Raw genomic sequence first — 26,201 nt, forward strand, 5'->3', positions numbered from 1 at the left:
ATGAGCAAACCGCTCCCTCGAGGATGATTGTTCCTTTTGCAAGTTCGTGGACCTAATTGGCACCTTGGGACAAGTTCAATGGCCGCTGGTGTATTTAACTCATGATAAAAATAATGGGATTATTTTGCAGTTCACAACTTTGTTTGGAGTTGTTGACACATGTACCGATCTGTTGACTTCCATATGAGTACTGTTTTGCTTGTTTGCATCCTTTATAGGAGCTGTCAATGCCATGATCATAACCTATTTTAACTTAAGTGGTGGTGGTTCAAATTGGTGGTGTGCACTATTTGTTGTTAGCCGAATAATCTGAACCTTTCCCCAAACTTGTATCTTTATAACTGATGCCTTTCTAATGTGGTACCTTCAAAGTTGATTATCTGGTGTAACTCATCTCAGCGACACAACTAAAAATTATGTATATCATTCTAAATCTAAGCACTATTGTGATTATCTGCATCTCTACAATCTGATTTGATCTGCTGTGTTTTTTCTTTATCTCTCAGAGGATCATTTGCACTTGAGCCCTTACTTATCCTATGTAAGTGGAGCTCTAGCAGGATGTGCAGCAACTATAGGGTCATATCCATTTGACCTTTTGAGGACTATTCTTGCATCTCAGGGTGAACCAAAGGTAAGTCTGATATTATATCTGGTCCAGAAACTGTATTATTTTTTTGTTTGAATACTACTGGCGTGTCTAGCTGTGTATAATTGATTGAAGGGATGGTGAATTCAGTGTTAGAGGTATTAATGTCCTTGGTTTGGTTAGAATGTGTTTGGGATTTTGGCAGGATGTGAATTGGGAGTTTGTAGGTCCAACACCCACTATTTCGAAGTTCAAACCCATGTAGAGGGGTAGTAATTGGAAGGGTACTTCTGTATGAAGATGAATGAATGCATCTCTACCCTTCATCGTTACTTAAACTGACGTCTTATCAATTTCCCATCCCATTTGCCAACCAAGGTGTTGGGCTTTAAATTCAACTTCTTTCACCCTGTCTCACCAATTCATCATAAACTCCCTCTTTAGTTATTACTCATGGTGCTGTTAACTTGATTTTGGAACTGCTCTTATTCTTACATCCCTAATGCTTTAGTTTCAAGGCTGAAGTAGTTTCTCGGAGAAATTTTGTTCCTTCACTGCAAATATGTCAAAATATGCTGTGTTCATTTCCTTTTGTTAATGAATTGGATGCCATTATGCATACAATTCTTTGTTGAGATTTTCTACTGTTTCATGGAACCCTTCAGGCACTCTTTTCAGAACCTAGTTATGCCATTTTGCTGATCCTCAGAGACTTATGCTTTTCTTTGTAGGTTTACCCCAATATGAGGTCTGCATTTGTTGATATAATTAAAACTCGTGGTTTCCAAGGGCTTTATTCTGGTCTATCTCCAACTCTTGTTGAAATCATACCATATGCCGGTTTGCAATTTGGTTCGTACGACAGTTTCAAACGTTCGATGATGGTAATTACACAAAATTCACATTTTTGTGCGTACTTGTACTAATGGACGGTCAGCTTCTATGCATGATTGCCAAGAATACCAAATACTTCTCTGTGGCTGCTGGTGAACTGAATCTTACTGACTATTTTCTTCCATGCAGACATGGAACAGATATAGATATTCACATCTTAACTTGGGTAGCGAGGATGATTCAGTATCAAGTTTCCAGCTGTTTCTTTGTGGGTTTGCAGCTGGGACATTTTCAAAGGCTGCATGCCACCCACTTGATGTTGTAAAGAAAAGATTCCAGGTGATGTTCTTATCTTGAAAACCACAATTCCTTCACTTGCTTCATGTTATTTAGATACAGGCAAATAACCTGTTACTGCATGGTTTTGAGATGCAGTCACTGTGGTTTATCATACTATGGTTGCGTGTCAGTTCTCGCTGATAGGAGTATAGAGTTCTTTATATATATGTTAGTAGAGTCCTTCTCTACACACACTCTTGCACTCCTGTATATTGCCCCAAGGATTACGAACGTATACATAAAGGTTTCTACGGATGTATACATAAAGGACTCTATACTCCTAACACTCACCACGCTTGGCGGGATCAGTTACCATTCCCTAACTATAAAGGCAGTTGCAGAATACGACCTTCTCTAAAACTAAAGCATATGGCATTCCTTTACCAAATTGATTAGTCCTTTTTGGCACAGAAAGAAATTCTGGCTCAAAACAAAATAAAACTTCGATGCACCCCCAAGCTCACGTTAGATAGACTCACTATTGGTATTTGGATCATATCTCCTGGTCACACCCAACATTGCAACTTCAACCTTGACACAGGTTGGGCCATTTTATTTGAAATGATTGTATGAACATGTGTATGGCCCTGTTTGGGACCGCGGTGGCGGCGGCGGCGGCCGCGGCCGCGAACGTCCCGCCGGACTTTGCGGCCACCGTGCGGTAGCCGGCCGCGCGCGGCATAACCCGCGTCGTTTACAACGGGGCACCGCGAAACGTGAAATGCAGCAGCCGAGCTGTGTTCGATTCCCCTGTCCGCGCGGTCGTGAGAACCGAAAACAAACAGGGCCTATGTGTTATCGTTTATAATGTGATGTTGTCCTTCCGTCATTATGTCACTGTTTGCCACTTATGTGTCAGAATTTCTGCACTCTTTTGAGTTAATAATACTAGCCTATTGTGTCAATATTCTAGTGCCAACCCGCTGTGGACATTTATTTCCATACTGTTATCATGAGGCTGTTGCCACTTGGCAGTATGTGGTACTATACCTGCATTGAAGAATGAGTCACCTTAGCGCCTTTTAGGCAAATGCCCAATTTGGTGTGGCGATAAATTACTTTAGAATTGAGTCATGGATCATAATAGATTTCATGTCTTTTGTTATACTCTAACTGTATTTTTCTTGAGGTTGCTAGCCATGGGATGATCAGGTTCCCTCTTTCATAATGCAGATTGAAGGACTAAAACGCCATCCAAGGTATGGAGCTCGAATTGAAAGCAGTACATATAAGGGCATGTACCATGCCTTAAAAGAGATCGTCGCAAAGGAGGGGTTTGGAGGCCTTTATAAGGGGCTTTTCCCCTCTTTGGTGAAATCGGCCCCTGCTGGTGCTGTGACATTTGTGGCATATGAATACATCTCAGACTGGTTAGAGTCGATACTGATGTGAAAATCTTCGATACAGTAATACTTTATCCCCAAAATTTTCTGTACTGTCTATATTCTTTCCCCATGCTGTTGTAAACTCGCACTAGTGTACTGTTTTCTGTCTGAAAGAGGCTGCAGTTCCTTTGGATCTTGCAGTCCATACAAGGTTAGGGAGGCTGCTAAAATCTGCTGGATGATTCATGCTCGTAAGCTCCTCTCATGGGTTTTGGAAAATCATTAGACGTTACACAAATTGGCATTCAAGTTGATAGCTAAAGATTTGCCTTTTTTTTTTCAAAACTGAAGTTTTATGTTTTGTTGTCTGTGCATGATTGTTCACATGCAAAGCAGTCACTGAACCTGAAACTGGTTTGCAGGATTGGGAGCACGGCTGGAGTTGAGTGAGTTCTTGTTGGATATGGAACCATCAAGATACCATCTTGAAAACTTTTTCAACACTCTGGACATGGAGGCAGATGGAGACCGCAAGGTTAATCATGGAGTGCATACAATTCCTTGAGATCTGATACCTGTAAAGCTTTACATAGAAGAGCTGTTTTGCCGTTTCTTATTCTTTCCCCCCATTGCCTAATGTGGTGATAGTGCATTCGTTGGTCTGTAACACCGAGGATGAGTAAAACTGACATTGAGATCGCGACACATGACCAAAGTCAAAAGCAGCCGGCAGTTTTGTCGAGATCGTGTTACGATTCTTTTTTTTTCTTCTTTTTTTCTGAAGTCATGTTATTGAGTCAGGCCTCCGCTTATAAGGGGCTTATAGGTGGAAATACGCTTATTTCCACCGATTCTCGTTTATGTAGTAAGCCGCTTTAGAGATTTGAACTGCGAGAAGTGAAAAGCGAGAAGTGAAAAAAATCTTTGCTTAGATTATAATCAAGCGTGGTTAGGAGAAGTGTATCCGAACAGGATCTTAGTATGAGCATCATTGTATTCCACCAACACGGCTTATGCTAAGCCGATCGTAACTCATCAAACCACTTGTGGCCTGACCTTTTGTCATTAAGCTTTGTTGCTTCTGTGATGGTTCTTGGCAGTATCATGATCCTATTTGGATATGCTTCTCCTGACCACACTTGGATTATAATCTAAGTGAAGATTTTCTTACTTCTCGTTTCTCGTAGTTCAAATATCTGAAGCGGTTTACCATATAAGCGAGAATCGGTGGAAAAAAGCAAAGCGTTTGGCGGGATTCTCGCTTATTTCCACCGATAAGCAGCTTATAAGCGAAAACAAACGGGATCTATATACTTATATGCGATTTTTTTCCTCAACTAATACACTGGTAAAAGTTGTGATTTGGCTGCTCTAAGGAAAAAGAAGTTGTGATCTGGAAGTTCTATCAACATCTTGCTCCCTGCTTATTCTGAAGGTAAGCAGGGCCGTGCATAAGGGCACCCGCAGTGTGGTAAAAAAAAAACAATGCTTCATTTTTCTCTTTCTTGTTTGGAACATCAATTTTCATCGGTTTTCCCATTGCAGCTACCGATGCTTGGTTGCAAAAAGCAAGCACCGGGGAAAGAGCAGTCATCGGTACTTGTTTTCGGCTGAGATGATAGAATATTATTACTTGGTCACAAAAATAGAGTTCATACTTGTTCTGGGCGTAGATGCTCATACTGCAGTCTGAAATAAGTTTTAGCATCAGTGGAGAGATGTCAGTGGATGGACGTTTGAAACCCCGGCTTCACTGTGGGTGCTCTAATCTACGAGTGATCGAGCTTTCGCAGCTCTTTATTGCCTATGCCGTTACATGCACGTGTCGTGCGTTAGGCGTTTTATTCCGCTGCAGTAAGGTTAGATTGTGCAATCCGATATCGTCCGAGGTGTAACGTAGGTGTGTTTTCACTTTCTGGCCTGCGATCTGCGCATGTCAGGAGCAATGAATGACTGGTAAGATTTCACAGTGAAAATCCTGCTAATTTGTTAAATTTAATACCCTGTTTTAGTGATTCGATTTTGGGCAGACCGGCTACCATGTCACGAACATGCCAACTGTCTCCATTCGTCCACCGCTACCAGCTGAATAATCAGATCGCGTTCACGAGTAGCATTTCTTAAAAAAAAAGAGTAGCATTTCTAAAAGATTGACGCTGACATCGTGGCCCCACCGCTCAGTTCTAGCGATTAGCCCACTAACCAAAAAAAACGAAGCGGAGGGCTAAAAGAAGGAAAAAAGGACTCTCCCCACCTCTCAACTCTTTCCATCTCATCTCGCTCGCGTCCCCATCTCCTTCCTCCTCTTCGGCCCTCGCGGCCCACCTCCAAACCCTAACCCCACCGCCGTGCCGACCTCCTCCAGCCACGACGTCGAAGAGGGCAGAGGCGGAGGCGGCAACCTGATGCCCAGCCCCCCGGTGGGGCTATGGAGCTCGTCCCCTTCAAGCCCGCGGCCGGAGCCCTCGCCGAGGCGGGCTTCGGGGCCGGCGCGGGCTCGATCCCGGCGATGGTCGCCGCGCAGCAGGAGATGCTGCACGAGCAGGTGGACCAGCTCCAGCGCCTCGTTGTCGCCCAGTGCCGCCTCACCGGCGTCAACCCCCTCGCCCAGGAGATGGTGAGCTGGTGTCGTTTCTAACCCCTGCTGCTGTTACTTTTCGCCCATTGCGTGCTTTGGGTTGGGTGACTTTTGGTGAAGCAGCATGTGATTGCGTCCGGGGATTATTTGCGCTTGTAGATAGCAGGGTAGAACTAGAACTCTTGATATATTTCATCTAGTATTTAGATCCTAGTACATCCGTAATGTTACATTTTGATTCTTCTGAAAGCATGTTATTGTACAAATTGATAGCAAAGTTCTATTGTTGACTGCAACAATGTTCAAACTACATTTATTTAGGAATGGAAGGCTTGGTGTAGCTGCAGATATCTTTGAAACATTATTAACTTTGTTGTATCGTGCATTGTTATGGATGTGAATGTCAAAAGTGTTGTGAATTATGAGTACCGAAAGATGAACTTTTGAGTGGACACTGAAGATATATTTTGAAGATTGTTGGCTGTACATTCTGCTTCTTCCATGTTTCACCATCTTTCTGTGTCATTAGCTTTCTATAGCCTTTGAACACGCTGCATGTCCATGAGTCCTCATTATTGTTTTTTTTCCAGTTAAATTATTCTGGTTCAGCCATGGACTCATGTTGCATTTGATTGGTTCTTGCAGGCAGCTGGTGCATTGTCTATCAAGATAGGTGAGTTTGTCTATGTCAATTGAATTCGCATTGTTACAGTATATGTGGTGGATGTCTTAGTATAGGATATTGACCAAATGACATGAACAAATTTCTATTAATTCGAACGTGATTGCTGAAGAGTGTCAGCTTTGCAGGTAAAAGGCCAAGGGATTTGTTGAATCCAAAAGCAGTGAAGTGCATGCAGTCACTTTTCGCTTTGAAGGATACTATTGGCAAAAAAGAAACCCGGGAAATTAGTTTACTCTGTGGGGTTACTGTTACTCAGGTCTGCTCCTCATTTCACATGGGATATTGTTATGTACTTTATGCTTTTTTGTGTGCCCTCGTAAACTTGTTTTAACATTTGAAAAATAACATTGTAACAAGTGAGCAGTTTCTATAGAACCGGTTTAAACAGAATTATGTCTTATCCTTTGTATTTTTTAGTCTAGAAGGTGGACTATATTTTTCTTTCTTCTTTTCTGCTATATTTGGATTAGTCAACTGTGCTTGGTTTCATTCTTACTTTTTGTTACATGTAGCTGATTTATGCCTTGTTTCTTTTTTTTTTCAATTTTATTTTCTTAATTTTCTCATCTAAAAACCTGTAACTTTATAAATTTTAGGTTAGGGAGTTCTTTACATGTCAAAAATCACGAGTAAGAAAATTTGTTCGACTGTCTCAAGAAAAGGCACTGAGAGTAGAAGCACCAAAGGAGCTTGACAATGCATTCTCCATGAGCACTGAGCAGATACCTCTTGACATAGAGGCACATGCAGAGGTTGTCGAACCTCTGAGAACCTTAGAACCAGTGGTCCCACGAAGCTCTTCCCAACCAATGGATGTCCCTCAAGTCTCTTCGCAACCAATGGAGCTCTCACAAAGCTGTTTGCAGCCTATGGAGGCCTTCCAAAACTCTTTGCAACAGGCAACGGCTCAGCAGTACTTTGCAGCCCCTGTAATGCCATCTGGGACAATGGTTGTGCAACCAACTGATGCTAAGATTAGTCCAGACTCTGTTCGAAAGGAAATTAAGCAAGAGGAAGTCCATCCTGGTGTTGAGTCAGAAGATAAGAAGTTCTTGGAGAGTATCTTTGCTCTAATGCGGAAGGAGGAAACATTCTCTGGACAGGTCAAATTGATGGAATGGATTCTCCAAATAAATAATGTTACTGTTCTGAGTTGGTAAGATATTAGCTCTTTAGTATCTACTGAGCTTTGAATGATCATAATTGCGCTTGGCTTTACCTTTTCAATAACCATTCAGGTTCGTTACAATGGGTGGTTTAACCATTATGTCAACCTGGTTGAGTCTAGCAGCAAACGAAGAGCAAACATCAGTTATTCTGGTCATCTTCAAGGTTCTTATATTTTTCATAAGTGAACATCATGACCATCTACTTATTGGTGATATGTAAAAAAAATGACTATTCTTACTGGTGCAGGTGCTTCTCCACCTCCCCTTACACAAGGCTTTGCCAGCCCACATGTCAGTTGTGCTGCAAACTATTAACAGGCTTCGGTTTTATAGGACACCAGGTGTGTATAACTTACCACAAGGCTTCTATGTTTTGCGCATATTGTATAATGTTTTTTCCTTTATTATTATTTGGAAACGTGATCTTCTAGGATAGAAAGATGTTGATTTGCACCCTTGCATGTGATATTTTTGAATTGTTGATTTCAAATCATTGATCCCATTAAACTGGCAAAATAGGAAATCTACTAAAAACACCTCAAGGTTGTAATATGAGCCTTTTAATTATAAAGTGGAAAAAAAGCTCAGTGTTTCTATTGTTTTGTACAGTTCCCATCAGAATATTATCTAATGTTACTGTTCTATCTTTTGTTTCCATTTCCTATTCTGCAGCAACATTGTATTAAGTTCCGTGTATATAGATTTTTCTTGTTTCTTTGGCCTCATTATTAGAACTTATCTTATTCCAAGATCAGACATATCAAGCAAGGCCAGGAACCTCCTCTCCAGATTGAGCAAAGTGCTTGTAAGGAGCCAGGCATTGAAGAAACCTCAGAAGGACTTAATATGCAAACAAAGGTTTCACCTATCTCACATTGTAACACTGAAGTGCTGTTAATTCATGTTGTTTGTTTTCACCTCTTGTTTGAAGGAGCAAACTATAGTTTTATATTTTCTTTGCAGGATAAGTGAAATTTTACGTGACGAGTCTTGGAAATCCGAAGTTGATATTACCGTAAGTATCTATAAGTGACAGCATATATGTCAGAAGAGTAACTTATTTGCAAGATTAACTTTTGTGCTCTTAACAGGAGGAGGTACTTGCCTTGACTGATGGTGCAAATGAGAGCAGGTACTTTTCCTATATGGTCTCTGCATTGAGCACTATTAAATTGCTGTAGAGCTAAATGATTTACTTATATACTGTAGTTTGACTTGGTTTCTGTGTCATTTTGCAGTAAGCCTGAGCCCAGAAAGACACAAATGCTTCTCACTGCTTCTGCTGATGAGACGAATAAAAGGAGTGCTATGCAAACAAGTATCCTTTGTCTAAATATAAGTTGAGGTCTACTTAGTTTTGCTTCTCTTTAACTAAATATCATTCCGTATATTAACTTAAGGCTATTAAAGAATGTTGATTTCATCTACAACATCCAAGCACGTACAACTTATCTGAAGCAAATAACTTGCATGTTTTACTATTCTGTACTAAGATTTTAATGTTTTTTAATGGTAGCTTAGCAGTGTTTTACACATTTTATACAAAAGAATTCTTTAGGTAAACTGTAAATTGCATTTTTCTTTAACTTTCAATTGTGTTTAGTCAACGAAGGTTTTGCTAAATTGAATAGTTGTTTATTTTTAAGTCCTTCTTGGTGAGGCTACATAGATTTTGTTATATTATTACCTGCATGTATTGTGAAGAATAGTAAAAAATTATGCCTGTTGATTTGTTCATTCATCATTTCACTTATCTGGCTATCTACTGTAGCTCAAACTCCCTTAGTGAATCTCCTTATCTATTTCCAGAATCCAAACAAAAAAGGAAAGTTCTACTTGTAGAACATCCAAATAAGAAAGCTGCGGTGAAGAATGTTAATTCTGCCAGGAACTCTACAAACAATAGCAGACCGCTATCTGCAGATGATATTCAAAAAGCAAAGATGCGTGCCATGTTCATGCAGGAGAAGTATGGCAAGGTTGACTCAAGTAAAGCGAGTGATAAATCACAAGCAATGGAAACACCAAAAACTTCTGGATTAGTCAATTCAAATGTATTGCCTGTGCCCAGAGACCCCATTAGATCAACTGCACAACCTTTTGACGCAAGCACATCATCAACTGCACAACCTGTTGACCCAAGCACATCAACTTCTAAACAAAGTACGGTTCCTCAGCCTGATAAGCCAGAAATCTCAAATGGATTGAAGTTAAATATAGGTTCCCCAAAAAATGTTGTAGAGAAGTTGGATTCCAAGAGAGTTCCTTGGCGGATACCACCAGGTATATTTTTGCTTTGTGCTCCTCCATTTGCTATTTTATTGAATGTTGAATAGCTCTGAGCTGCTTATTGGACAATGAGTACAAGTAAAGTTGTACAGAATATTGTTCAACTAAGCATGCTGTCCAGTCCAAGCCTCTGTGCAATACATATCTTAGGTATTGTTCTTCAGGTCAGTCCCGTTTCAGTCAAAATGGAAACAATACACCTCAACGGACCTTAATATTAAAGAATGTGGAAGTTAGTTCCTTTTGCCTAGTCCTGCGCATGCAGTGTATGTTGCCTAATGCCATAAGCAACTCATCTAAGATAAACGGTTAACTTGACATGTTTTGGCCCTAAAAAGACTGGTAATGAAACAAAATTTATTGTAAGGCTGGTTAAGCAGCCATCCATATTTGGTTCAGACTTGAGGTTGTGTCCACTTAACTGATTCAGAACGGTAAAGTGTCAGAACTTTTGAAAGAACAGTGGATGGCAGTACAGCTTTCAGGATTGGCATGAGAGATTAGCAACTACGTTTATGTACAGTGTATCCTCAAACAAAGATGTGTCGTGGTTCTTTTGGAACTTGGAAGGTTTGCAAGTCCACAGTGATTGTGCACGCTCCGACGCTAAACAGCGGGGTTTTCAGCGCTTGCAGATCTGCAAAAGCACAATGACAGCGCAATTTTCCTTTTTTGTACATAAATGGTTCATCATAGGACACATAACATTCCTCCACAAGCAAGTTCATTAAATTATAGTCCATCAACGAGGAAAAACTGAATTCGTAAAATTTTTATTCATCAAAGAATGCCCGACATTCCTCCACATACAGTCGTGCTTTGCACTAGTGTAAATTCGTTTGCTCAAAGAGCATTGACAATGTGGGCTCCACTTGATTACTTCATGGAGAATGAGTTCCTGACAGTTCATGTTCATTTTCTGGGAGTTAGCACATTGGAATGGCCTGCGTTCCTTCCATGCTGAGTACATTGGAGATTAGTTGTGTACACAGTATTGTAGTTAATAGTTGGACTAGCAAATCCAATGTTGATTCCATGGATTGCCATATTTCCTTGTTTCTTAAGTATCAAATACATTGTTTGACCAGGGGCTATAGTTGCATTATTTGTGGTAGGCCTATTTATCTCTACATCTGAAGCCGTGGCCAAATTTCCTGGGATCCTCTTCCATTACTAATTCTTATTGTATATGGGAAAAAGACTACCCAGGATAATGTGAAGCTCTGTTCTGTGATGTATGCTACTGTTCATTCGACCACTATCAGGGAGGCATACAGTAAATTCGAAATACAGAAATTACAAAAGCTATTATCTCATAGAAAAAACTTGAAATCCTTTTTATCAAACCCAGCATAAGAAAGCTATGTACTGACTATTGTGATAATGAGTTCTGAGAAATCAAGTTTAAACGCTACTCCCTCCGTTTCAAATTGTAGGTTGTTTTGGCTTTTCTATTTGTATGCATTTAGACGTACACTATATTTAGGTGCATAGCAAAAACTATGCACCTAGAAAAGCCAAAACGACCTACAATTTGGGACGGAGGGAGTAGAAACTTTGCGGCACATCCAACTGTATGCTACCTATTGCAGAGTTTTAAAAGTTTTAGCTTACAAATCCATATGTTCTTTTTCGAGATTTTGCTAAAAGGTTGACTTCCCCAATACTGGCTTTGTTGCAGCGGTTTGGATAGACCCTTCGTGGAGTGTGAGTGCTGGTGACAACAGCAAGGAGCTGGAGGTTCAAACACAGAGAAACCGGCGTGAAAAGGAAACCTTTTATGCAAGTCAGAAGGACATCCCATTGAATCCAAAGGATCCATGGGATCTGGAAATGGACTTTGACGACAGCTTGACCCCAGAAATTCCAATTGACCAGGCGCCAGATGCTGACACCATGGAAATGGATAGTGTGGGTGCAGCTCCTAATGCAGCCGCTCCTGTCAAGGACAAGCAAATTGGATCTACCGCAACATCTGTTGCAGTTGCTGATGGTGCTAACGGGGAAGATCCTGAGCCAGATCTTGAGTTGCTTACGGTGCTACTCAAGAATCCGCAGCTTGTCTTTGCTTTAACATCTAACAATGGGGAGGATGTGTCCAGCGAGCAGACTGTTGCTCTTCTGGATACATTGAAGCGGACTGGCCTTGGACTCTCGGAGCTGGTTAACACTCTGGGGAATGGTGCTGGGGCTCCAAAAGAGCCAGAGCCAGAACCAATTCCTGCTTCACTTCCATCACCAACTCCATCGGACCAGACAGCAAGGGTTTGTCTGCTGGCTTTTCATGTTATCCAGTGTTATTTCTGTTTTCTGTTATTCATATGGTATTCTTTGGCAGGCTGTCTGGGGACCAGAACACCCAACACAGGCGAGGGCTCCAAACTTGCAGCAGCCACCTTTGTCAAACCGGGGGAATACACCTCCTATTGCAAATACCGTGCAGCAAAGCTTCTCAAATGTTATGAGTTCGTTACCCTCACAACCTTATGCTTCAGTTTCGGTTTTACCGGCACAGATTCAAGCTAACGTCCCATCTCTACCACAGTTGGCGGTCTCCGTAAATCCGCCAGTTCAACATGTTTCTCCTGTGAATAACCATCTGAGTAGAGCTTCAGTACATCAGCATGCCCAGCAATATGCTTTGGCATCTGATCCTGTTGCTATGTCCTTGCATCAGCAAGCAGCGGTGAACAAATCAACCCATGGACTACAGAGTGTCCCAAACCCTGCTGTAGCACATTCGTCATTGCCTGAGCCTAATGCATCTTATACAACACTCCCTTGGCAATCTAACGCTGCTCATGTCACCAACACTGGACGAAATGCAACAGCTGATCCATGGGCTGCCCGCACAACTAATTCATGTAATACTGCATCTGCAAGCACAGTGCCATATGCTAACCAGAATGCTTACGGTGATCAAAGTACGCACAGTGCATACAATGCTTATGGTTCTGCGGCAGCCTCGTCGCGTACTGTTCTGACAGGGCACGGACTGGACAGAAATGGTTACAGCCGTCCTGTGGTTGAGTACCAAGCAATGGCGCGGGACAGCCACCAGCGACACTCAAGGTCACCTGATCCTGGTGCTGGCCGGGACTATGGTGGTACACAAGGTTATAATCAACAGCCCTTAACACGCTGGAGTGCTGGGCAAGGACAGCAGAGCTACAATCCTGAGCCTTCAAGGCAATGGCGTTCTGCACAACAAGGCTACACCTCTGCTGAACCCTCAAGGCAATGGAGTTCAGCGCGTCAGAGCTACACCTCTGCTGAGCCGTCAAGGCAGTGGAGCTCCGAGCCTAAAAGCTACAATGTTGAATCCTCGAGGTCTTGGAATTTGGGCCAACAGGGCCAGAACCCGGAGGGATCGAGGCAATGGAACCTGGGGAAGCAAGATGCTTACAACCCGAGTGATGGTCGAAGATCGTATGAGCCTCAAAGCTACAATGTTGAATCCTCGAGGTCTTGGAATTCGGGCCAGCAGGGCCAGAACCCGGAGGCATCGAGGCAATGGAACCTGGGGAAGCAAGATGCTTACAACCCGAGTGATGGTCGAAGATCGTATGATCAGCACTGGAGGAGATAGCAAGAGTTGTATATTAGCTGGGTCCTGGAGGCGGTTCTTGGGAGATTTTCTTTCATTTGATGTTAGGCCTGTTTGATTCGTTACATTGGGCTTTGTGATTGCACAAAGGCCATTGAGAAAAGCCATAGGTTATGTATCAATCAAGTTTTGTCGCAGAAGAAAAATGTATCCATTTAGTTGGTGGATGGGGGAAAGAAGAAGTAAAAGAAACGAATAACGCAAAAGTGACAAGCGACGGCTCCAATTACCTGAAGTCTCTTTAGATGTATGTGAGTTTCTTCGTTAGAAAAGAAAAGGAGGCAGAGTTGGTTCCTAGTTGCTTTCTGCTATATGCTTTCTTTTCTTGCCACGTGCTCTCTCGAGAAAAGTCTTTCCCATTTAGAGAAAAATCTGATTGAGGAGAATTGACTGGCATCTTTCTGGTACGTACCAGGCTGTTAAGTTTCTTTTTTCGAAACAAAAATGAACTCAAACAAACTGATTTTCCAGCCTTTTTTAACACAAAAACGAACCTGTCTCCGAAAGAGAGAGCGGGACCCCGACAGCCGTTCACTCGGAACGTAGTCGAGCCTCGGAGGCGGAGAGCATTTGCGCACGCATATGATGGGCAGTCAGACACGCATCCCATTCGTAGGTCGGTCGCTCGGCTGGCGGCTGCCGCTGGTCGGCGCACACGCTCCACCAGTCCACCCACCCACACCGCCTCCAGAGAACGCGAAAAAAACACATGCTGGGTCGGCGCGCGGCACCACCACTCCACGCGGCGGCAGATACCTCCTCTCCTCTGCCCGCTCCCCCCGCGTCCCGTAAGCAGAAGCAGGCAGCGAGCGAGGGGGGTCGGCCAGACCAGCCGAGCCGAGCCGTGTCCGTTCCGGTCGCTCCCCCGCGATGGCCACGGCGGCCGTGGCGAGGCACACCCACCACCACCACCACCGCGGGGCACCCTGGCGCGGCAGGGGGCAGGGGGAGAGGTGGCGGCTGCGGCGCGGCGGGATACGGTGCTCATCGCCGGCGCAGGAGTTCGCGGCGCTGGCAGCGGTGTTCCGGAGGCGGCTGGTGGTGGGGGCCACCACGGCGGCGGCCGCGGCGGTGGGGGCCAACTTCGGCGGCGTCACCAGCTTCCTCCTCGGCCTGTCGCCGGAGCTCGGCAGGTCGCTCCGCCTCGACGTGCTCTACCCCGTCGGCGGCTTCTCCCGCTGCCTCGACTCCGACAATGGGTTCGGTAAGCGCGCCCATCTCTCGCCCGCTCCTCCTCCCCCATCCCCCTTCCTTTCAGCTCGGCAATTGGCATCTGCGTGTGCTGTACCTGCACTGCTACATGGTTTCATTCTGATATAAGAGTGCCTTGAATTGGAGGGTGATGGATTGCGCGCGCGCAATTGTTGTGCCTGGATGAGGCGTTCCATCATGCTCGCTTGACTTGATTTCATTTCGGAGGAGTGCCTTGAACCTTTTTTTTTTTAAAGCCAGAGTGCCTTGAATTGAATCGAGGGGGTGATTTATCGCGTGCAATTGTTGTACCTAGATGAGATGAGGCGTTCAATCTTTGCTTGATTGGCTTGATTGCCCAGTGCTATTGGTACGTACTCGTCAACAACAACAGTGCAACGCCTTGAATTGTTGCCGGTCTCTTTCCTCGTGAGTCACATTGAGCTAATTTCAAAACGTTTTTTTCCTCGTTAGGTTACCGTTTCTTAATGCTAAGATGCTAACAGCTCCAATTATGTTTCAAAAATGAAAGACCTACTAGCTGTCTATCGGTCAACTGGGGTTTGCACTTCACTAAATCAACATGATTCATGGTGACCTGGCCTAGTGGGTACCGATCACCCATTCACACAGCGAAGAGTTCATTGGAATGTCATTTTTTGTTCAACATCATGCATGTTTATAGTGCTTGATAAATGATAGATTGTAAATGGGGGCCAAAAAAAAGGTGCAATGTCAGACAGGAGAAAAAAAATCTGAGGTCATAATTAATTCGAGGTATCCCTGCGTGTGCACGTTGTTGTCAAGTAGCAACTTTGCGCCCCACCAAAATATACAGAAATAGGGATGGTTGGTGTGCACATCCCACCCACAGAAATTAAGTGGAGAAAAAAAGTATACAGATCCTAAATCACCTTTACTTAATTGCTAATCAGACTGAAGGTGAATTAGTTTTTCTAATTACCTTATTTCACTTGTTTTGGAACTTTAGTTTCTTCATAGCAATTGAATGGAGAGTAGACATAGAGAAATATAACATATGCTTCTAACTGTTCCTGAATCAAGAATCAAAACAATTTTGGCACTGAGGCCTCCAATTTTCCTCTGTCTTCATGTTTTTCCGTTCAAATGTGAACAAGTTATTAAACTAAGAAAACCTGGTCACCTCTGGTTTGTACGTTTTCTTATATTCCAATGTGGCCACAAGTACGAGTGGCTACAAAAAAAAGTGGTCCCTGATGCTGCTAGTTACTACATCCAACCTGCATGCCATGCCTCCAATGGGGTTTGTATGTGTGGATCACGGGCTATCTTGTGCCACATTTAGGGCCAGGAATGGCATACCACCTAGGCTCCATGTAATCACAACTGATCATTGCTGGCATCTGGTGGCTGATTCCCAACTAGATAATGGTTTAAGGATTTTTTTAGGCTACATGTTTTCCCTTGAGGAACAAATTACCGTAAGCGTGATATTTTTTTAGAAAAATATTTATATTAAAAACTGGTGCTACGAAGAAGAGTTAAGTGAAGTGTGTATCTATAAGCAACAGGATATTTCATTCGAGGTTTCAGTATGCATCTCTCAATGTATGGTGTATTAACTGTGAGGTCTCTGGAAATATGCAGAATTCATCTATCCATCAAGTTGGGTAGGAGATCAGACTCTACTATACAGGGAAGCGAAGAAAGCAGAATTGCAGAGATCACTAGATCCTCCACCCCTGAAAAATGGGAGATTGTCTAGACCTCGGAACATTAGTGAGCCCGTGGCAGCATTTGGGCCCCCGGGATCCAATGGGGAGCTCAATGTCAGTGTCATTGTTTCACCTGTACCTCAAGACTTCTCGTAAGTACACTTAATTTCTCACTTGCAGTTTGCTTCTCCAAAGCTTATTTAGGGCATGTTTGGATCCAGATGAAAGTGCTAAAGTTTAGCACCTTTACGCATTAGCCCATCCAAATGGTAGGGCTAAACTTTAGCCCACACTCAAAAATGCAAAAAGCATTAGCTGGTGGGGAGGAGCTAATGGGTGCTAATGGCTTGAGGGGAGGAGCTAATGGGTGCTAATGGCTTGAGAAAAGACAAAAGGGGAAGAGTGAAGGGGAGGTGAGGAGATAAAAGGGGTAAAAGTGACATTTCATGCATTTTAGCGCTATCCATTAGCCATGTCTCCAAACGAGAGTGCTAATGGGTGGAAGTGCTAAACTTTAGATAGGCTAAACTTTAGCACTTGCTAAATTTTAGTAATAGCACATCCAAACAGTGTTTGGCCTAAACTTTGAGTTTGCATACGGCAATCAGCATGACACAAAAGTTAAAAAAAGATCACTTATGTTCGAGAATAAAACATCACTTAAGCTTGTCTGAAAAATTTGCCAAGCATGCTGACTTTTGGTGATTAGTTGCGGCTAAAGAAGCAACCGAACTGTTTCATACAGGATTGAGGCTTTTGGTGGTCCGAAAGATGTGGGGGAAGTGGTGCTCAGAAGGATTGCGAGGACAAGGCGAAGTCCAGATATAAACGCTACTCTTATCGACGCAGCCTTGAGAGAAGATGCGGAGAATGTCAAATACTACAAGCTAGAGTTCCGAGTCGAGAGCCCTTCTTTCCGACGACACAATGTTGCTGTCTGCTGCGCGAAGGACGGCAAGCTTTACACCATGAATGCGCAAGCACCGGAGTCGGCATGGAAAGCAGTCCAGGAAGAGTTCTTTGCAATGGCGGATTCCTTCAGCCTAGTGAACTATGTTTGATACAGCAGGCGGGCAGTTTTGTACCCCTGAGCGTTTTTTCTTTTCAGTAGCTTGTAACTTCCTCAAGCACTAGATATCGTGGCCTCGTTTATAGAGACTAGGAGAAAAGTAAAATAATGTCGTTGTCACAAATTACAATCATGTCTAAAATTTTCTTCTGCATGCATTGGTTAGAGAATCTAATCTTATTTCACTATCTCAATCCAAATTTCTGTTACCATTTTTCTGAACGATAAAATTGGGCACCCTCTAACCGTTTAAATGGTAGCCATGTGATCAGCTCCGTGCAACCCTCTCTGGCCGACCACGACGCGTCGTCCTCGTCGACGAACGACGACGACAGGCGTCGCCGCGCCGTACTGTCAGGACCTTCATTACCATCCTGCCGTTTAGGGACTGTTTACATGTTGTGTTGAATATTTATATGAGTCCGGTTACGACAGGACTTGAGCTGTATTTAGCAGTATATGGTAGAATCTGTGTCATACTCTGTAACTCGAGCTTCCTCGTAAATATGAGAGGAGGGCTGCTGTTGTAACCATGATGACATAGTGATAGGCTCGCAGGGGAGACAGCATGACGCCAGGACCTCGGAGCGATCGGTGTTGCGGTATTGGGGAGGAGCGTCCGTGATCATGCCCCAGGATGCAGGCTTCGGTTGAATCTCGTCAATAAAAATCGTATCTCCATTATCGCATGTGATTGTGCAAGTTCATTTCGGTATATCCAATCGTTGCTTCCGTTGGTGGAGATCAGTGGGCGGCTCATCGCCGCGAGGGCTAATTTTCTAACAATTGATATAGGGGCTAAAAGGTCGGAAATCTGGAACATCTCTGGATAACATGGTGACGGGGGAGCCCGTGTACGTCTTCGAAGGGTCACACGGGTTGTGTTGTGATTGGAGAGCTGGACTCGGGGTCTGGGATAACGTCTTCGAGAGATCACATGGATTATATGTGATGGAAGAGTTGGACCTGATGTGTGACTGGGGAGATTGTTTGGTTTAATCCCGCATCGGAAATTGATGGTGGAGGAGTACCATACATAGGTGAGACCAGTTTCTCACCTGTTAGACTAGTTTTTCGGATTGAGTTAGGCTAAAAACTTATTATTGTGAGTTTCGATAAATCTGAGCGTGTTGGTGCAGGCTCGTGGGTATCCGATGCGCACTCTAAACAACCGTCGTGATCGCCGGCCTCACCATCGCCACTGCCAGTGTGTCAGATTCTGCGTTGCAATGTCACAGCAGAGGAAGTAGCAATGTGGTTTGACTTGGACCATTTGTGCTTGGGGAACAACGGCCATTGTTTGCGTCTCTGTGTTGCAATGACAGTGACGCCATTGTTTTTTTTTTTGGGTGGACTCCAATGAGGCCATTGTAGTAGCAAAGCCTTCTACTTTTTTTTTTGCAATTTGATCGCGAACTGGGCTGACCATAGACCGGCCCAGTTACTTATAACAATGTGGCCCGCGGACAAATAGGCCGCGAGCTTAGTCCTAGGTAGTGTCGACTCGGAATTTCAAATCCATCTGCTATGGGAAGCCCGTCTCGGAGGTGAGTCCGAACGCCGCTGCGAGGTGCGAGCTGGATATACATATGTGGCGCGGATACATACAGCAAAGAAACTCGAGCAACTCGCATCTCGCTAGCTAACAATTCGATCGGCCGTACGTCGCCGTTGCCTCCGGCCGGCGTCGATCGATCAGCCATGGAGTCGCAGGGGAAGAACGGGTCGTCCCTGATCACGCGTCGAGTCGAGGCCAGCACTACATTCCTCCACACGACCCCGCAGACCGAGCCGAGCGGCGGCGGCGAGCCCGAGCTCGCTGTGCAGCTGAGGTGCCACGTGACCAAGTACATCCGCGCCGGGCGCGGGCGCGGGCAGAGACAGGTGTACGTCTACCGCGGGTCCGGCGCCGAGGCGAGCTTCGTCGCCGCCGTGCCCAGGGACGTCCTGGTCGACGAGGACAGCGTCCGCGACGTGATGCGGCTGCTGCTGAGGGCGATCCGGCCTCTACGGGACCTCGACCTCACCGACGACGAGTGGGAGGCCATCCTGCCCGAGGACGTCGTGCCGCAGCTCGCCGACCTGGCGCGGGGCCTCGACGAGGGCAGCCGCTCTGCCGCCGTTGTGGAGCTGGCGGTGGACCGCCATATCAGGTACAGCGCGCCCCGGGTGCTTATGACGGCATGCAGGGGGGCGCCGCCGGCGACGGAGGGGAAGGACGATGGGTGCAGCATCTGCTTGGAGGTGTTGCACGAGGAGGCTGCGGCGGCGGGGAAGGGCGTGCCCGTGGAGCTGCCGGGGTGCGCGCACGCCTTCCACCGCCGGTGCATCTCCAAGTGGTTCCGTAAGAAGCCGACGTGCCCGCTGTGCCGGGGGAACGTGACCAAGCACCTGGACCCGGAGCTGCAGAAGGATATCCTCGAGTTCAGCCATGATGATGATCCAGATCGACCCACTGTGCTCCAATTTTCACGACTCTTTTAGGCGAACGGTAGTTGTAGCTGTAGTTGTAGCCTGAACTGAATAGTGTTAGGTTTCTTTGTGGTGGCTACTGGCAAGTGAGACACTGAGACTCGCAGCAGTTTCTTTGCTCCGACGATAGACTTGTACTCAGAAGATTATGTTAAGTGTTAATTGTTGGGGACTTGGGGTAATATTTTTTTTCCTGTAGATGCTCTCATGATGCTTTCGCAATCGGTTCTCCAGTGTCATTTTGCAGCTCAACGTCGTAGGATGTGTCAAACTGCAAGTACTCGCTAGCGAATCTGTATACTTCACCTAGAGATTTACTAGGAGAAACTTATTACATAGTTGTTCTTGTTAACGACCGTGTCTGAAGTTTCCTGTACTCCAACAATGTCTGAATAAACAGCAATTTATCTGCACGGCGATTTAGCATTCATACTTGAACGCCATTCTGCACAATGGCAAAATGATCAGATTTTGCAAAGGGATATATGCTAAATTTATCTCACCTGTACTTGTCGGCCACCTCCATTAGCATTTCCGAGAGCTCCTCCGGCTTTGACAGCATCGGCATGTGATCCGCACCCGGCAGCCCCCTCACCTCCGTGCCGGGGTTCCACGACGCCATCCGCCGCTGGAACTCCGCCGAAAGCATCGCGTCGTCCTCGGCGACGACGCACACCCGCCTCACCGCGCCGTACCGCTCCGCCGTAAGGATGGCCCCGTTCATCGTCGCGTCGTTCAGGAACCGCCGCGACGGCCTCGTCGCCGCCTTCGCCAGGGTCAGATCCTGCATCACGCACGCCATCAGAGGAAGAAGCTCAATGGTGACTAGATCATCTGCAGGAACGGGTCATGTCGAGCGAGTGGCCATTGTTACCTACCTCAGGGGGGCTGAGCTGATACAATCTCTGCTCCAAGTACCGTGGTCCGTACCGAATCGTCTCCACGGGATGCTGGGGATCGCCGCTGGTTTCGATTTTGCAGTCCATGTAGAAATCCGCTGCCCGCTGTTCTTGCGAAAACTACAGAGTACAGGCAGGCAGTCATGGTTAATCAGTGGAATTTGCATCTTCCGGTCCTTTTTGACGAATTGAAACTGGATAATTTTCATTTTGTTACCTGTTGGAAGACGAGCGTCATGGGCTTCCCGGCGGCGGGTATGGCGGCCGACACGAACACCGCGACGGCGATCCTGTCCGGGAACCTTTCCATGGCAAGCGCGAGGCTTCGCCCGCCGAAGCTGTGGCCGACGAGGACCGCCTTCTCCCCGGCCGGTAGCGCGGCCACGGCGTCCAGCAGCGGCCGGCTGTACTCCTCGAAGGACGACACCTCCTCGGCGCGCTCGGGTCTGGCGCCGCAACCGGCCATGTCCAGCGCCGTGACGCGGTGGCCGGCGGAGGACAGGGCGGTGGCCACCTTGTACCAGCTCCACGCGCCGTGGCAGGCGCCGTGCACCAGCACGAAGTGGTGGCGCTGCTGCTGCTGCTTCTTGGCGCTCTCCATGATCTCTGCGGTTAGAGGGATCAGGACGACTTGCTTGCAAGAGCACTCTGGTCGGAGGAAGAAGAGGAGGATAGGTGGAGTGAATTCTTTATTTGCCAATGAAAAGATAAAGCTATACTTAATGTAATCTCTTTCTTCCTTTCTTTTTTGTTCTTTTCTTTGAGTGCTTTGGTGACGAATGTTGACAGGTTACAGCTTACAGGCAGCCGACTTTTTTATTATTAATTTTTTTAAAAGGCGGGTGACCTGTCTTTGTTGTGAGTTGGTAGATGTGGCATAGATGTCGAACATGATTAAGGGGTGTTTGGTTGTTGGGCTCATAGAATTCCTATCACATTAAATATTTAGATACTAATTAGAAGTATGAAATATAGATTAATTACAAAACTAATTGCATAGGTAAAGATTAATTCACGAGAGGAATATATTAAGCCTAATTAGTTCATTATTAACATGGATTAATTAGGCTTAATAGATTCGTCTCGCGAATTAGCCTCCTCCATCTGTGTAATTAGTCTTATAATTAGCTCATGTTTAATTCTACTAATTAGTCTCCGAATATTCGATGTGATATGAATTTTAGTCCGAACTAAAGATCCAAATACCTCCTAAGCTTACCAGTTTTTTTATTTTTTTTTAAATAATATTTTCTTTTTTTTGAAGGGGTATTTTTTTAAGGAGAATAACATTTTTCTTGCTCTCGCTCTTCTTGAAATTACTCTCACAAGATTCATATAAAAATGCCTTAGGATCCGAGCATGAGATGGCACCGTTATAAATGGTTTTGCCTACGTAGGACAGTAGGAGTATGAAACAAGAGTCCATTGTTGCTAGTTCTTCAAAAGGCGCAATACTTGACGCTTCCTCGATCAACTGTACTTGTCAGCTACTTCCATGATGAGCTGGGCGAGCTCCGCCGGCTTGGAGAACATGGGCACGTGATCGGCTCCACCGATCGCTCTCACCTCCACGCCAGGGCCGCAGGAAGCCGCCGCCCGCCGCTGTTCCTCCGCCGGCCACGTCTTGTCTTCCTCGGTGACCACAAACACCCGGCTCACCGCGCCGTACCTGCCCTCCGTCAGAACCTTCTCCCCGGTCATGGCCTCGTCTCCGAGGAACATCTGCGCCGGCCTAACCAGCATTCTGGCTAGTGTCAAGTCCTGCATTAGTTGCAATTTGCCAAAGCGTCACCACAGCAACTGTCAGCACCCGTCGTCGTCCATGGTTAACTTCATAGTTGCTAAGCTAAGCACTGACGAGGAGTTCTTGACCAGATGTGGATGTGACTTTGTGTTTGTGTTACCTCTGGAGGGCTGAGCTGATACATCCTCTGTGACAACCACTCTGGGCCAACGAGGAATGTCTCCGCTGGATTCTCCGAGCCTCTCTCCAGGATTCCAAATGTGCAATCCAGGAAGGAATCCGGTGCAGAATCTCCTTGTAGATGCTAATATTTATGGATCATCAAAGAACAGAGTGCTTGGGATAAGAATCGATTGTATTTTTTATTTTTTCCCCTTTATTAGAGGTCCTTGATACTTGTTTGTCTACCCAAATCAGAAAGCAGAAATCAAGCTGAACCTGTTCCAAGACCGCTGACATGGGCCGGCCGGCGACCGGCATGGGCGCGGAGACGAAGACGGCGACGGCGACCTTCTCCGGGTGCGCCTCCATGGCGAGCGCGAGGTTGTGCCCGCCGAAGCTGTGGCCGACGAGGACGACCTTCTCCCCCGGCGGCGCGGCGGCCACGGCGCGGAGCAGCGGCCGGGAGTACTCCTCGAACGAGCGCACCTCGTCGGCGCGCAGGGAGCTGGCGCCGCACGCGGGCAGGTCGAGCGCGGTCACGCGGTGGCCGGCGGATTCCAGTGCGGTGGCCACCTTGTACCAGCACCACGCGCCGTGGCAGAGACCGTGCACCAGCACGAAGTGGTGACGACGCTTCTTGCCGCTCTCATCCATCCCTTAGCTCATGGACGAGGATGTCAACGCAAGCTAACCGGTGATCTGTACTGGACAGAAGCATGGATCAGATCTGTCACAACAAGGACCACTTCTTTTATCCTGCGTCGAGACGATGCTTATGCTTTCGCAACACAATGGCAGCACTCCTCTTACCAAAAGTAAAAACAGGACGGATACTCCCCAAGGCATGCGCATTTAAACTTTTCTATTTTTTACGAATAATTTAACCAATATTTTTTTTATTTTATGATGTAAAATTGAAATGGTTGAATTTGTAATCAAATGTACTCTCTAATTATTACAAGTTTGTAACCATAAATAATATAATATAAGATAAATTAATGGTTCAAAACATAATTTGGGACACCGTACGATGGCATATCACACTTTACAAAAAATAAACAGAGGGAGTAATGAGTTAAACACATATACTTGGGTGTTTTGTTGAATATCGGATATGAATATAGATACTTAAATCGAATATCGGATAAGGTGTGGGTCAACTGATATCCACCGAATAATCCCCGAATAGCTGGTTTGAATATCTGATTCGTATAGCTGTGAAGGCTTAATTTGGTTTAGTCCAAGAAAGGTTTCAACCCCAAAATGGCAGAGTTTCTTTTTTTCTAAACTATTTTGCTAGTTTGGATTTTAGACTAAATTAAAATTTAAATAATCTAATAAATTCAAAATAAACCTAAACAAACAAAGTAAAATTCTAACGCCACTAAAAGATTCTAAAAAATACAAAATAAAAATTACTCTAATAAATATTACAAACAAATTAGAAATATTTCGTAACATTGCGAATGCTAAAAGTTACAAAATAAATTGTTAAAAGATTCTAAATAATTGACTAATCTCTATTCTTTGTTGCTTTTATAAGTATCCGTAGATATATTCGTGACCGACATTATTCATGCTGGGTTCTTATCACTTGATTCGAGTTCGTGATCAAGACTATCCACATTTGTATATGTACCGGCACCATCCGTACCTGTCTCTCCGAGATTTAGAAAAAGGATAGGATACTGAATGAGCTATATAGGTCAGCGTTCAATCCGTTGTAATACATCCCTCGATGATATATGGTGCAAATACATATATAAGCACCCCCACGCATTTTAAGCTTGCCGGAATCTATCCTGAATTCCAACAAGGCACAAATCTACCATAGCAGAGCACTCCATATGGGTCATGTAACAGCTTTTTTTTCTCTCCACAAGAAATGCATTGAGGCTTTTATAATCTGATAATCTTAGAGGTGCTAAACTTTAGCAGTGTCACATCGGATGTTCGAATGCTAATTAGGAGGACTAAATATGAGCTAATTATAAAACTAATTGCAGAACCCGTATGCTAATTCGCGAGATGAATCTATTAAGGCTAATTAATCCATCATTAGCAAATGGTTACTATAGCACCACATTGTCAAATCATGGACTAATTAGGCTTAATAGATTCGTCTCGCAAATTACACTCCATGCAATTAGTTTTTAATTAGCCTATGTTTAATACTACTAATTAGCATCTAAACATCCGATGTGATAGGTGCTAAACTTTAGCAGATGCAAACTTTTTTTTTAAGTAAAACGTAGATGCAAACTTCCTGTGACAATTTTCTGAAGAACAATCCAGCACTCATACTTGAACACTCATAATTTTTGTCTGATGGCTATACGATCAGGTATTTATGTATAGACAGAACGGTATTTGTCAGCTATCTCCACAAGCAGTTCTGAGAGCTCCCTTGGCTTTGACAACATCAGCATGTGATCAGCTCCCTTCAACCCCCTCACTTCCGTGCCGGGGTTCCACGACGCCATCCTCCGCTGGAACTCCGCCGACCACGACGCGTCGTCCTCGGCGACGACGCACACCCGCCTCACAGCACCGTACCTCTCCGCTGTTAGGACGTTCTCCTTCAGCACTGCATCGTCCGCGAACCACTGTGATGGTCTCACCATCGCCATTGCCAAGGTCAGATCCTGCATTGCACCGCCAGAGAGGAAAAGGGAAGGAGGAGATCAAACCACATGTCGTCCTCGTCAGGGATACGCATTTCAGGAACCAGTGGCCATTGTCACCTACCTCAGGAGAGCTGAGCTGATACAATCTCTTGGCCAAGTACTCTGGCCCTAGCAGAAGCGTCTCCACTGGATACTGAGGATTGCTGCTAGCCCCATATGTGCAATCCATGTAGAAATCTGGTCCCGTTTCTTGCGAGAACTAGCATAGAATAGTTGCAACAATCGTTGTCAATGGCGATCTCAAGCTTTTTCGTAAGCACAGCAATGGTAGCCTGGTAGGTTATTACCATAAACAGAGCCCGCGTAACTGAAGCCTACCTCTTCAAGGACGAAGGTCATGGGCTTTCCCAAGGCAGGCATGGCGGCCGAGGCGAAGACCGCGACGGCGACCCTGTCCGGGTACCTCTCCATGGCGAGCGCGAGGCACTGCCCGCCGAAGCTGTGCCCGACGAGGACCGCTCGCTCCCCCGGCGGCAGCGCGGCCACGGCGTCGAGGAGCGGCCGGCTGTACTCCTCGAAGGACGGCACCTCCTCGGCGCGCCCGGGGCTGGCGCCGCACGCGGCCATGTCGAGCGCCGTGACGCGGTGGCCGGCGGATGACAGGAGCGCGGCCACCCTGTACCAGCACCACGCGCCGTGGCAGACGCCGTGCACCATCACGAAGTGGTGCTGGTGCTGATGCCGCCTCTTGCCGATTTCCTCCATCCCTGAACCTGAACGCCTGGACGCGGAAGTCAACGCAAGCTTGGCAAGACGAACACCAAGACGAATCTCCTGCTGGCGTGGGGGACGGAGCGACTAGCGTGTATGCGTGTGGATTGGGCCTGTTCCCTTCAGCTTATAAGCCGGCTGAAAAGCTGAAACG

At 45.5% G+C, this 26,201-nt stretch overlaps 6 protein-coding genes across 9 annotated transcripts in view; 3 read left to right on the forward strand and 3 right to left on the reverse strand.

The window, feature by feature from the left end:
• Positions 1-3,840, forward strand: part of LOC101772456 (mitochondrial thiamine diphosphate carrier 2) — an 8,703-nt gene extending 4,863 nt beyond the window's left edge. Inside the window, exons 4-8 of one of the 3 annotated variants that reach the window (XR_002677883.1) lie at positions 507-634; positions 1,321-1,473; positions 1,613-1,762; positions 2,936-3,338; positions 3,510-3,840. Coding sequence is in view for 2 of the 3 variants with exons in the window: in XM_004971124.3 (XP_004971181.1) it covers positions 507-634; positions 1,321-1,473; positions 1,613-1,762; positions 2,936-3,132; positions 3,510-3,537 (656 nt within the window). In the remaining variant the exon portion in view is untranslated. The remainder of the gene's footprint in view (positions 1-506; positions 635-1,320; positions 1,474-1,612; positions 1,763-2,935; positions 3,339-3,509) is intronic. The other 2 variants (XM_004971125.3, XM_004971124.3) reach the window with 2 other exon arrangements.
• A 1,499-nt stretch (positions 3,841-5,339) lies between these two features.
• On the forward strand, positions 5,340-13,712 carry LOC101773132 (homeobox protein LUMINIDEPENDENS). The gene is made up of 13 exons (XM_004971126.4): positions 5,340-5,704; positions 6,311-6,338; positions 6,476-6,606; positions 6,947-7,506; positions 7,589-7,682; positions 7,767-7,860; positions 8,275-8,377; positions 8,483-8,534; positions 8,611-8,651; positions 8,758-8,837; positions 9,329-9,802; positions 11,490-12,073; positions 12,147-13,712. The coding sequence occupies exons 1-13, from the start codon at positions 5,516-5,518 to the stop codon at positions 13,395-13,397; spliced, it is 3,681 nt and encodes a 1,226-aa protein (XP_004971183.1). The 5' UTR covers positions 5,340-5,515; the 3' UTR covers positions 13,398-13,712.
• Positions 13,713-14,036: 324 nt separating this feature from the next.
• Positions 14,037-17,560, forward strand: LOC101773815 (psbP domain-containing protein 7, chloroplastic). Its single transcript, XM_004971128.4, has 3 exons — positions 14,037-14,619; positions 16,236-16,455; positions 17,049-17,560. Exons 1-3 carry the CDS (start codon positions 14,286-14,288, stop codon positions 17,362-17,364), a joined length of 870 nt encoding a protein of 289 aa, XP_004971185.1. The 5' UTR covers positions 14,037-14,285; the 3' UTR covers positions 17,365-17,560.
• Positions 17,561-18,901: 1,341 nt separating this feature from the next.
• LOC101759641 (probable esterase PIR7A) lies at positions 18,902-21,821 on the reverse strand. 2 transcript variants are annotated; one of them, XM_014805170.2, is made up of 4 exons: positions 20,961-21,821; positions 20,723-20,863; positions 20,348-20,628; positions 18,902-19,775 (listed from the first exon to the last, which is right to left on the reverse strand). In XM_014805170.2, the coding sequence occupies exons 1-4, from the start codon at positions 21,342-21,344 to the stop codon at positions 19,265-19,267; spliced, it is 1,317 nt and encodes a 438-aa protein (XP_014660656.1). In that variant the 5' UTR covers positions 21,345-21,821; the 3' UTR covers positions 18,902-19,264. The 2 variants fall into 2 exon arrangements, with proteins under 2 accessions (XP_014660656.1, XP_014660657.1); XM_014805171.2 differs by lacking the exon at positions 18,902-19,775 and adding an exon at positions 20,107-20,289 and having other exon boundaries at positions 20,961-21,805.
• Positions 21,822-22,050: 229 nt separating this feature from the next.
• LOC101774219 (probable esterase PIR7A) lies at positions 22,051-23,491 on the reverse strand. The gene is made up of 3 exons (XM_004971129.3): positions 22,926-23,491; positions 22,648-22,791; positions 22,051-22,504 (listed from the first exon to the last, which is right to left on the reverse strand). The coding sequence occupies exons 1-3, from the start codon at positions 23,301-23,303 to the stop codon at positions 22,214-22,216; spliced, it is 813 nt and encodes a 270-aa protein (XP_004971186.1). The 5' UTR covers positions 23,304-23,491; the 3' UTR covers positions 22,051-22,213.
• A 1,375-nt stretch (positions 23,492-24,866) lies between these two features.
• LOC106804364 (probable esterase PIR7A) lies at positions 24,867-26,132 on the reverse strand. The gene is made up of 3 exons (XM_014805265.2): positions 25,655-26,132; positions 25,398-25,535; positions 24,867-25,294 (listed from the first exon to the last, which is right to left on the reverse strand). Exons 1-3 carry the CDS (start codon positions 26,039-26,041, stop codon positions 24,998-25,000), a joined length of 822 nt encoding a protein of 273 aa, XP_014660751.1. The 5' UTR covers positions 26,042-26,132; the 3' UTR covers positions 24,867-24,997.
• Between the last annotated feature and the right edge of the window lie 69 nt (positions 26,133-26,201).

Source organism: Setaria italica, chromosome V (assembly GCF_000263155.2).
Source record: "Setaria italica strain Yugu1 chromosome V, Setaria_italica_v2.0, whole genome shotgun sequence".
NCBI classification, from domain to species: Eukaryota; Viridiplantae; Streptophyta; class Magnoliopsida; order Poales; family Poaceae; genus Setaria; species Setaria italica.